General features: G+C 46.1%; 1 protein-coding gene across 1 annotated transcript in view; it reads right to left on the bottom strand.

Annotated features, from left to right (window-relative positions):
• LOC119464287 (neuroendocrine convertase 2) overlaps positions 1-12,780 on the bottom strand; it is a 201,264-nt gene that overhangs the window by 20,338 nt on the left and 168,146 nt on the right. Inside the window, exon 6 of the mRNA XM_037725193.2 lies at positions 7,557-7,633. Coding sequence (XP_037581121.1) covers positions 7,557-7,633 — 77 coding nt within the window. The remainder of the gene's footprint in view (positions 1-7,556; positions 7,634-12,780) is intronic.

Consider the following 12,780-nt stretch of genomic DNA (forward strand, 5'->3'; position numbering starts at 1 on the left):
CCGTAGTGGCGTTTTTGCATTTCGTCCCCGTTCAGAATGCGGTCACCGCGGCCGGTATCGAAACCACGACCTCGAGCTCGGCAGCGCAACGCCCATAGCCGCTACGCTACTACGGCGGGTAGCTGGCATCAAATGTACATAGCGTCCAGCTACAATGCACGGTTTCTGAACGGCCTTCAAGTCCTTGCCAACGGTTTCCGGTTGGTCGAAGGTGCTATTTTCGTCCCAGCGGTGGCCCCCCTCGCCCCCAGCAGGATGCCGTCCGTTGCCCGGAACGGAAGTCTTCCGGGCCGATGTGTTTGGCATCCGACTCGGCCGGCAAAGAGATAATCCGGACGACCCTTTCGATTTCCTGCGTAGAGGTTTCACGCGGCCAAGTCCCGCGAATGCGTATGTTTACAGCGCGTGTGGGCAACGGAGAATTGAGCCGGTTGTTAGTGTCCATGACAAACTGACAGCTGAGTCGCGAGGAGGAGGAAAAACTTTATTTTCGTCAGATGTTAGAGTTATTTGAATTACTAGGTTCTTTCTTCCGCCAGGTGGCGTGAGGTGGCCGTAAGCGCTTGACTTTCGGCGACCTCCAAAGACCAGTTGACGGTCCGCAGCTGGGCACCGCTACCGTCCCAGTCCGAAGTGTCATTAAGTTGGAGTTCCGCCCTAGGCTTTAGTCTGGGGCAGTCGCTCAATATATGTGTCAGGTCCGCTTTTAGGCGTCGTAGTTTTTGCATGTTTAGGTGAGAAGCAGCCCGGATATATTAGCGAATACTTGTAAGGGTTGGCAAATGAGCCAGTCTGCAAATGTCTCCAGGTAACCTGTTGTAGTTTATCCAGTGATTTATGTGGAGGGAGGTATTTTTGTCTACCTTCGCGGTAGTGCACAGTAATTGCGCGGAACGTCACCATGCGATCCCTCGCTGAACCCAGGTCCAGGCCTCCCACCGCCCGGCTGACGAAACCTCGGGCATAATTGTGGGAAGCCCCATTGAAACGCGAAAACACAGGTGAGGGCCAGTCCAGAACCACTGACTATCAGCTGCATCTTATTTACAGCGAAACGTGCACATTATTTATGCTTGGAAGGATTGACTGACGGGCTAATTGGTTAGATTGGTTAGAACAACACACACAGCGCAGCGTGTGTGTGGTTCTTCTCTTGTGTCCCGTCTTGAAGCGCTGTTTTTTACTGTGATCAGGTATGCGCCACGATTTGGGGCAGGGGGTAACGAGATACCTATAGCATTTTCTACTTAACTGGGGAGCGATTTGTAGAAAGTGAGAAAGTATAGTGGTAACTAGCCTCGGTAGCTCAGTGGCTATGACGTTGCTGAGCTCGACGTCGCTGGTTTGATCCCGGCCGCGCGTGGCCGCATTCCGATTGAGGCGGACTTCAAAAACGTGCGTGTACTTAGACTTGGGTGCGCGCTAATTAAACAAGTCTTCAGATGGTAGAAACTAATCTAGAGTACCTACTACGGCGTGCCTCATAATTGGATCGCCGGTTCTGACACACAAAAGCTTAGAATATAATTTAAATTTACAGCAGCAGTATTTATTTATTTTGTACCTGCCTCATCTTTATTTGGCATTACAGCAGGTCTTGTGCATCCTATGTAACGCCATGTAATTGACAACCCAAATCGAGCACACAAGGTGCGGTAAAAGCCATCATTAAGTAGTCGTAGAACGTGTGTTAAGCTAGGTATGTGTGACCTTTTAAGATTAGCAGCAGCAGCAAAAAAAATTATAATAATAAAAACCTCGGCGTTCCGCAAAAGAAGATGGGCCTAGTGGCCACTGAGCAGACAGTGCGATAACGATAAGTTCCCCGTAACCTTTCTGCATCGCTTTCCCCAACTCCTATACGATATTTACTCGTTCCGCTGTGATAAAGTACAGCTGATCGACAGTGGCGAGTCTCGTGTTCCTCCACGACTCAGCTAACCATTCGCCACGTACAACCAACCAGAGGGTCGCAGGGTCGCTGGCGCTCGTTGTCTATGGCGCTCTGACCGACTCGCCTGCCCGCGCAAATTTGCGAGGTCAGGAGACCTTTCACGGGCACCGAAGGACGGGTGTAACAAACTCTATCGCGAGCGATATCACCGATCAGAAGGCACGGCCACACAACTCCTTGCACCTAAATGTGCATCTACAATCCCCCCCCCCCCCCCCCCCTTTTTTTTTTTTCTTTTTTCTTTAAGTGGAGCTTTTTAGGTGACCGCTACCGGACTTCGCTGTCCGGCTGCTGCGGCTGCAGATGGCTTCTCGCAAACTACACACAAAACAACACTCGTACAACCAACAGAGTTATGGTATGTATCCTCATCTGTACTATACCACTACATATGTCCCAGTGGCCGGCTATGTTCCCTACAGAATTACGCCGTGACAAACAAACAAACAAACAAACAAACAAACAAACAAACAAACAAACAAACAGGCACCTTCTTATCCTAAGCGCAACAAAGATACGCTGTCAAGCGCACAATTTCTTTATTAAAACGAAGTTTCCTGCGGCTTTTTCCCCAGTGTTTGGCGCGTCCGCTTGGTCGGCTTCGTGCATATATGTATACATATATAGACTGCAGCGCAGTCGCTGCCCTGATGAATACAAGTCCCCTCGTCGAATCGTTCGCTCCAACCTGAGGCATCCCTTGTTCTTCGACACCCTTTATAAATTGAAGTTGATATATATATATATATATATATATATATATATATATATATATATATGAACGAGAAGAAAGGGAGCCGAGGGGCCCGATTTTTATTAATCATATTATAAGAAGCCAACAAACATTCACACCAAGAACAACATAGGGGAAATTACTTGCACACACTAATTGAATTAAAGAAATGATAAATTAATGGAAATGAAAACGGATGAAAAAACAACTGTCCACAGGTGGGGAACGAACCCACGTCTTCGCATTACGCGTGCGATACTCTCACCATTGAGCTACCGCGGAACCGTTTTCCCATCCGCTTTCTGGGGTATTTATGTTTTACAACTAGAACTAACCCTGGGAGTGTTAGCCAGCGCCACCACTCACAAGCCTAGGGGCGGATGTGGAACATCCTTTCTGCCGCAGGCGTCACGAGCACGTGATCTTTTTGGGTGATGTCAACTGGTCAATAAACCCACATATGCTCCCTGAAGGCATCAATGTTGCCGGATTCGAGCCCTCGTTATGTTATGAACGAGAAGAAAGGGAACCGAGGGGCCCGATTTTTATTAATCATGTTATAAGAAGCCAACAAACATTCACACCAAGAACAACATAGGGGAAATTACTTGCACACACTAACTGAATTAAAGAAATGATAAATTAATGGAAATGAAAACTGATGAAAAAACAACTGTCCGCAGGTGGGGAATAGGGATGGTCGATTAAATGTTTTAATCGATTAACGATTAATCGTTCGTCGCTTTAGCGTATCATCGATTGATCGATTTCGATGCGGGGTTTTTCGTCGATTAATCGATTAATCGACTTTTTTTTCGGGCGCTTTAAAAAGGCTGAAACACAGTTATCTATTCACGTAAGTACCTATTTTAACGCTTGAAAGGTGGAACCAGGATAAGACATACAAGCGTATAAATTTTGATAAAGAGTAATGTTTAATTTTTAGAGGTCAACTATAATTGCCACTAGTGACTAGTGAAGGAATAAGCAATATACAGAGTGTTCATATTGACACGTGTACTTGTTTATCTTTCCCCGGTGACCGCTTTTCACCGGCTAACAAATGTTAAGGTGGCGGTCCGGTGGCACCAGCCCCCCGTTTCCAGTACTTTTGGAGCAACCGTGGTGGCTCTTCTACTTAGGATATAAAGTTGTCGTATATGCCATAAAAAAGCCTAATTCTTGTAGATTCCAACTATTTATATTATAAAGAAATTGAATAATGTTATTTAGAAATAAATGTTCAAGATCAAGCATGATATACATGGTTTTTGCGAAATGTGTCTTAGTTGTGACCATATTTAGAAGAAACTACCGCATTTACTGCATTGCGGCTTGCTCTGTAGCTTTAGGACATATTTATCTATTTCCTAGACGCAGCAAAATAATGTTGAATTTTTACGTTTTGGATAATTTGCTTTTGAAGATAGCCAAATATCGCAACTTCTGTTGTAAACATCCCGGCCACTACATGCTCTAGAAAGCTAAATTTTGGACAATTAGAGTTCAAGGAATTTCCATGTAGGACGCTAAATTTCATTCATGTACCTTTATTAGTTTTACACCGCACCTTCGTAGCTTTAGTACCTTCCCGCAAAAATGGGCAAAAGTAGGACCAGAATTCTAAATATTGTTTAATTTCGGTCGCATTATTAGGAAAGCCAGGGAAGGTACATAAATGAAATTTTGCATCCCAATTGGAAATTGCTTGATCTCTAATTTGTCCAAAATTTAGCTTCCTTGAGCGTGTAGTTGCCGGGCTGTTTACAACAGAAGTTGCAATATTTTGCAAACTTCAAAAGCAAATTATCCAAAAAGTAAAAAATTTAACATTGTTTTGCTGCGTCTAGGAAATAAATATGTCCTAAAGCTACAGAGCAAGCCGCAATGCAGTAAATGCGGTAATTTCTTCTAAATATGGTCACAACTGAGACACAGTTCGCAAAAACCATGCATCTCATGCTTGTTGTTGAACATTTATTTCTAAATCACATTAATCAATTTCTTAATATTATCTATAGTTAGAATATACAAGAACTAAGCTTTTTATGGTATATACCACAACTTTATATCCTAAGTAGAAGAGCCACCGCGGTTGCTCCAAAGGTACTCAAAACGGGGGGCTGGTGCTGCCGGACCGCCACCTTAACATTTGTTATCGCTCGGCGCAGGAAGCGCCTGCATGTAAAGCCCCTATATTTATAAAAGTAGCGCCATCCACTGCCCTCCTCCTCCGTTCCACTATCGCGCTCGGCGTGACCAGCGCGATCGAGGCGCGATATCGACAGTGGCGCCGCCTGCGTCGGGCCTGCCGTGGCAGACGACAGCTAACGCGCTACCAGAGGAAATCCGAGGAAAACTTCGATCGCGCCCTGCGGAGACGTTTTTGAGGCGCGATTTTGCTTCGTCAGTCAGTAACTGGTCTTAATAATGCCGTTTTGGAAGTAGCAACGCGACGATGCGAGACGGCGCAAATATCAAGTGTGCAGCAAGCGTTTGCGCACGCCGGATGGTAAACAAAAAAAGCCTTTTGCCCTCGCCTTGTCGGTTGCGGCAACTTAAGGCGCAGCAGCATGCCATCACAACGAAGTTCTTGTCCCTAACACGTTTGATCGGTTTGTGCGTACAGCACTTTCGTCGCACAGGCCCGAGAATGGCAGTCGGAGCGCGCTGGAAAGAAAAAAATATACAAAAGCGCGACGCGAACTTCCACGTGACACGAATTGGCCAATGGGGGAGCGGAGGAGGCTGGGGCGACAGGAGGCGGCTAAGAGAGGGCGAGGAGGAAGCGCCGGGGTGAGCGCGGTGGCGGCAAGATCTAAGAATGGCGCTACTTTTATAAATATAGGGGCTTTACCTGCATGTATCGGAATTTTCTCCAACGTTATCGATGCTTCTATCCGTTGTCAGTTGTCACCGACGCTTATGTAATCTGATTGTATGAGAGACGCCAATTGTCTAGTACCTTCTGGAAGACACGCGGGTACCAGAGATCACTCTGGAACCTTCGATGACTCATGTATAAAAGCCGACGCGCTTCGCCGCTGATCAGATTTCGAAGATCGCCGATTGTGTTCGCCGCTATCGTTGTGCTTCCGAGTGAAACTTGCTTTTGTGGGCACAGGCGCGCCCAATAAAAAGTCCGTTTCGTCATTCACAGTTTTGCGACTGTTTTCTTCATCGTAACTACTACGTGACAACTACTACGGAATTTTTAAAAATCGCCTGTGGCAGGTAGCATAATTCTTATCGTTGAGCGGTGGACATTAGTAGCACGAGCAATCGAAAGACATATTCAACCAATTAACAAAAATTGACTAGTGAACTTCTTGGTTAATTACTTTATGACACATATCGCAATTTACGAATTGTAGCCGCGGTGAGTTTGCAAGACGCATCTACTTGAAATGAATTTCCAGGATGACACCAGTTTCGAGATACTATTTCTCAAAGTGTGGGACGAAATACATGGACGTTACAGTTACTTTTGTGCTTCAATGCATTTTGGTAAAAAATTAAGTGGCACAACAGTGCATTTTTACGGCGAGTATGATGGCGCATGTCTCCAAACTGGTGTCATTCTGGAAGTTCATTGCTAGTGGATATGCCTGACAAGATCACCGGCTACAATTCGTAAATTGTTACATGCGTCGTAAAGTAATTAACTAAGAAGTTAATCAGTGATTTTTTGTTAATTAGTTGAATATGTGTTTCGATTTCTCGCGCGAATTTGCGCCTCATCGAATAACCCAGCTCAATGATAAAATTATGCTACCTGCCACAGGCGATTTCTAAAAATTCCGTAAAACTTAAAAATGAACACCCTGTATGTTAAAAATGGCGCTTACTGAGGAGAGTGGGCATGGAGGAAGGAATAATTAGAAGAGAACATCGCAGCACGACTGACATCAAGAAGTAATGGCGCAACACGTGATCGCCACATCAGAGCGCGCGGTAGGTTTAATGCTGCCGGGTGCAGGGCAGCAGCGCAGCTGAACGGGTGCGCACTGATTTGAAACTGCTGCGAACCAAACATTATCGGCCAATACGTTGTCACTCAGGGTCACGTGTTGACCCTACTGCGAAGTAAAAGCGAAGGAAATCGCTTGACGGTGAGTTCGCTTGCCAAGACTAGCTGCCTCACGTAATGCTCTCGCCTAGTTTATTTCTTCCTCCACGGGGGCGGCCTCTCTCCGGGCCCCAGGCAGCCTGTGTGACGTGCGCGTAAAGCGGGGAAGCGCTTGGCCAGCTTGACATGACTCGGGAAAAGAGTCGACAGTCGCTCTCGGTCTTCGCAGCCGCGCGGTCGTTTCTCGTACTCCGCATTCTACAGTACGATTTCAATATTTTCACGCCACTTTAGTCACTGTCTGGAAAACGATTAATCGAACTGCTTTAATCGATTAAACCGATTAAATTAAAGGTACACATCGATGACGATTAATCGTTTTGCGGCGTACTTTTAGTCGATTAATCGATTAATCGTTCATCGATATTACCATCCCTAGTGGGGAACGAAGTTAGTTCTAGTTGTAAAACATAAATACCCCAGAAAGCGGATGGGAAAACGGTTCCGTGGTAGCTCAATGGTGAGAGCATCGCGCGCGTAATGCGAAGACGTGGGTTCGTTCCCCACCTGCGGACAGTTGTTTTTTCATCCGTTTTCATTTCCATTAATTTATCATTTCTTTAATTCAATTAGTGTGTGCAAGTAATTTCCCCTATGTTGTTCTTGGTGTGAATGTTTGTTGGCTTCTTATAATATGATATATATATATATATATATATATATATATATATATATATATATATATAAATAAAGGTAGGGCTACGCAGCACTTTGCTCGAGAGAATCGCAATTCGACTCACCTGTTGAACCAATCGTCCGTGTACCTTGGGTATGGGAAGGGGTCGTTGCTACTGAAGTCGTAACTGGCCTTGGCATTCTGCGAAGGGCATTGAAAGAGAACGCGACGTGTCAGGAACCGCTTCTCACGTGACTCGGGGGAGGGTAACGGCCCGAGGTCAGCGAGAAGCGTCACTTTCAATGGCCGTGTGCCGCGTTATAGCTGACATAGTATATGCGCGCGTCGTTTCGTTAATCAGCGCAGTCTCTTGTGACAACCTCCGTGCGCCGGTTGTCGGCCCTTGTCGGTCACGTGACTGACTAACGCTAGCGTACACTGCACAGTTTGTGAGTGTAGACCAATTAGACATCATGGTCATGGAGACAGTGATTGGCCGCGCAGCGGAAAAGCATGCTCTCATGCAGTTCGTTCTCCGTGCACGGTCAGTCGAGATGTGATTTTTCGGCATGGAAGAAGGAGAGAACATTACGTAAGAAGATTGAAGCCAAGAAAAGTTGGTTCAACATGTGATGATGTTGCGATAAGCTTTAGTGTCGTCCACCGCCACGCTCAGGGCACGCTCTTCCGAAAAGACAATGGTTGTGACAGCAACGCCATGCTTCTGCACTCGTACGGTGCAACGAAGACAAATGTATGCATTGCAGTAAGCGACAAAACATATGTGCACAAGCATATCGGAAGAAAATGTGCATATAACGATTGGCAATAAAGCACCCCCCGAAGACGTGCTCGCACATTGAAACCTACCGGGAACCAAGCAAGCATAACTGATCCGAGTCCGCCGAGCACAGGATCACGTGTTGGGCCGACATTTATTGTGACAACAATTATAAGGACACTATATAGAGGCAAAACTTCGCCGTCGGCGTCACCATTGCCGTGAATTCAGCCGTTGCCATGTACATGTATGTTGTGTGTTTATGGCCCTATATGCAAGGAAGATGCTATACTACTTAACCCACAATGTTACTAAAATCTGGCCTTAAGTTCTTGAGGGAGTTATTCGTCAAAATTTTCGATAATTTCAGCGTGCAAAAAAAAAAGGTATTTAAACATTTAATTCACAGAGCACATTTTCTAACTTAATTTTTTTTCAGCCTGTTCAGAAGTTCAGAACAATATTAGCGCTCACAACCTGAAAGTGATTTTAATTTCAATGGGCCGTTCTTCACGGACAGTGCAGTGGTGCTTGTGCAATGTCATTACGTGACCTGCACGGCGTGTTAAAGGTTATAAAGGTGCCATATATATTTGGCACACCCCCGTATGTCGCATCAGCGTATGGTATAATTAGCGCAACACTAAATCTTGCTATCACTGACAGTGACTCTCCCTTCGGTCGAAACTGACGATTTTTGAGGCAGAAGCAAGCTAGGGGAATGGCTCCATGGACTGTTGGATTGCGAAGGCAGGCTCCGCAACGTTATGCTCCCGCCTAATTTATTTCCTTCTTCCCTGTTGTTGCTTGATCCTCACGGCGTCACTATATCGACGCCTTTCGGCTGTGTTCCGTTTGTAACACCCCTGCTATGATTAGAATTAAGTTATCGGCGCAGGCATTCAAGGAAGTATGCTTCGTGTTCGAACAGCATTTGAGGGAGCGCGTCTCACGAGATCCGCAAAGCGTTTCGGCAACCGCGTTTATACTTATCGCGCGTTTTAACGCGATAGAGTTAAGGGCCCCGTGTCGCAGAAAATCCGGCGTCGGTGTAAGCGCCGGCGTCGTTGGCGGCAGTAATCACGCCGAGCCACATCATCCCGAACCACCCCGACCGAACAGTCTCTTCGCGTTGCGCAAGGCGTTAGGGAACAAAAATTGAATTTCTCAAAGTAAAATCTGTCAGGAAAATAGTAAAGTACGACTTAACCTTAACCTACAGACGTGAAAGCGTCGGATTGTAATTTGAATATACGAGAATTAAAAAAAAAAACCGTGATAAGCAGCCAGGGATCACTGGATACTATATGCGTATTTTGCGCACCTTGGCCGTGGATTGCTCGGAAGCGTTCATTTAAAGCCACTAGGTCGTTAACATTCATAATCAATTGGTTGCGTCGCAAAACTCTTGTTATAGATGACTTTTTGAAGGTTAAAACTGGGCGAAAAAACGTGGACAAGCGGTAGGAACAAACAATACATCACGAGCGCAGACTGCCAACTGTTTATTCTTGGTGATCAAATGATAGGCTATATTTTCAAGTAGAACCCAGGCATGTGACCACATCGCCACTCAACCATGTGCAGTTAACGTAAATGAGAATTCTGCAAACTAACTGTGCAACACTGCCTGCACCGAATAAACCAAAGCGCGAACCAATCCTTGCTACGCAAAAGTTTTGATCAGGACAAGGAAACGAAGACGGCATATATATCTTAACAGCAACCAAAGTGTAGGCGATAAGTGAGGGAATGAAAAGGCGCGATAAAATCTATAAAACGTCTTTAAAACAAAAGCCAACACGAGTGAAGGCGGCAGTGACGCAGTTTTAACCTTGCTTCAAGTATGAACCAACTTGGCTGCAAGAATGTCCTACTATCGATGACTGTAATTTTGGGTACGTTTTTTTGCTGAATTGGGTTATAATTTGATCAGCTGGCTACACTCATACGCCCAGTTAGTTACTTATGGTAATCTGGAAAACCTTCGCAAGTGAATTGCGAGAGAGTTTACCAGTAGCAGTCAGAGAGGCTAAGTCAAAGTAATACTACCACATAACGAATATCTGAGGGAAACCATCAAAAAAAAAAAAAAAAAAAACGCGTTAGGACGGGACTAAAAGATAAAAAAAAAAAAAGAAAAACACGAGCCTTGAGTCCCTTACCGCCTGCTCTCTCCTAGGAGCTCCAACTTCTAACCGCCGTGGCGACAATAAAGGTAATTTACTCCAACAAGGTTACCGTATATAAAAATTCACGGGGGGACGTTCGAAGCCAGAAGTACGCAGTCCGGACCAATCCTCGTGCTGCCCATTATTTTAGGGCTCGTTAAACAGCCTTACGGTTGGCTCACATGTACACTGGGGCAAACTTTCTCCCTGGCAATGTTTGCGTGAAACTATCTCATTTCTCTCTTTCCTTTTTTTACTCCATTTCCCTTCTCGAATGCTGAGTTGTATAGGCCAGAATTTCGCTTCAGGCTGACCTTCCAGCTTTTTTAACATAATAAATGCTCCCTTATTTCTCTACGCGAAAAAAAAAAAGAAACTTACAATGCACAGAGATGTATGTGAGAAACAAGTCCCGCAAGCAATTATGCAAACGCCCTGCTTCAGCTCTCTCTCTCTCATCCACCCTTCCACTTTTCCGTTTTCTTCCTCCTCTTCACAATCGCACTCTCTCTCTCTTCTTCATCGGGGCTTGTTGCACCGAGAACGACTAACGGGTCGGAGCGGTATAGGCGGTGTTCCGCCCACGCTGAGCACTCGATAATCACCTCCCTCGCACGTGGCTTGACCCCGCAGCGGTCGGCACTCTGCAATCAGATCGGCCGCGCCATTAATGGCCGCCTATTAATCCCGCGGGTATCAAGTGTCCGCCATTACCGTAAGTAGGGGGTTTCGTCCTTTATTTTCTTGCCGGATCGGCCGCCTCCCACGAGCTTTCACCGCGGCGACGGCCAGAAGCCAGTCGGTCTAACGGCCGGCTTCCAACGCTTCCGTCTGACGATTCCGCTCCCTCCACCGCAGCGGCGTGCAGTAGCACCAAGATCTCCCCCGTTCCATTTACTTCAGACACGCTCATAGCGACGCCTACCGTAAAAGCCTTAAGCCTAACCTCATGTAGCCTTAATTTATCTCTCTCTCTCTCTTTCTTTTTTTGCCTGGAGAGAAACATTTCAGTTGCAGTTAGCAAAAATTCAAGGGGGCACTTGGTTATCCCTACGTGGAAGAATGCGAAGGCATTGCGACCACCAAAGGTTGAGGGTTCGACTCCTACCAAAGGTCGCGGGCTCGAGTGCCTTAATTAACTGCGCTTCGATTAACTTCGCATTAATTAACACCAATGGTCCAGTGCGCGACTCGCACCGATGGTCGTGAGCTCGAGTGCCGTAATGAACTCTAACTTAGTTTAAACCGGTGCGTTAAATAATCGTGGCATAATTAACTTCGCTATAACACAAGATGTCGTGGGTTCGAGTGCCTCAATGAACTATATCCTAATCAACTGTGTCTTCATTAACTTCGTCTTAACACCAACGTTCGTTGGTTCGGCTCCCACCAGTGATCGTGAGTTCGGGTGCCGTAATGAACTCTACCTTAATTAAACCTGCCCTAATTAACCTTGCCTTAACTGACGTCATCAACTGCCTCGATTGGCTCACTTGGACCTTTTTGGGCGTGGTCACGCCAGCGCCGGATTTTCCGCCTCACGAGCCGTACAATGCTTTCGCATTAAAAACTTCCATATGCGAAGTTAGAACATCAAAAATTAGTACGACGCCATTTGCTAACCCTGAGCTAAATTTGTGGGCTCGCCGAGAAAAACTGTAACGGACGTATGGCGCAATAGAATGCTTTTATATTGGCGCGTTTTCGAACAGTACAAAGTCTGGCTTGGCAGGTGAACCATCTCGAGTGCTGCTTGCTGCAGGCGGACCTAAAGCCTTGCAAGAGTTGCCGGCAATTGCTCTGCCCGAGTGCGCTATATATAGGGTCTTAAGCCCGTCACATTCCATCTGGTGACGAAACGGTATTTGGTACAATACAACAGTGGATTTGAACCGGGGCGCGACAGGCAGCGCCGTGTACATCTGTCAAGCTGTTGGTGACATCAACCATTATTTGTTAGAGTGTCCCGAATTTGACGCAGAACGTAAAGTGTTAATAGATGGACTGAATCGCTAGGTGGTCCGGCACTCAAACGCAAATGAGATTTTTACTCTCGCGAGGACACTATAGGTATTTCGTAGAGAAGTCGTGCTTCGTCTCCACTTAAACTTCCTCAGTGATTTAGAGCTGGAGGGTGAATGGTGAGCCGTGGGGGTCGGCGTAGAAACACCCCGCATATTATGATAACATCCGAAGCAGTATTGACGAGATGACGACTTCAGTTTGTGAACCTGACCTGAATGGATGCAGCATCGTGAGAGTCTTTGAGTGCGCGGCCTTTGTTTGAAGCATGTTGAGAGTACGAGATGGTGACACATGGACACATTATTTTTGTTGTTGAATGACTACGCATGAGGTCAAAATGAGGATTTTTCTCGCTTAAACGCCCCGTTCGG

The sequence above is a fragment of the Dermacentor silvarum genome, chromosome 9, assembly GCF_013339745.2.
Source record: "Dermacentor silvarum isolate Dsil-2018 chromosome 9, BIME_Dsil_1.4, whole genome shotgun sequence".
NCBI classification, from domain to species: domain Eukaryota; kingdom Metazoa; phylum Arthropoda; class Arachnida; order Ixodida; family Ixodidae; genus Dermacentor; species Dermacentor silvarum.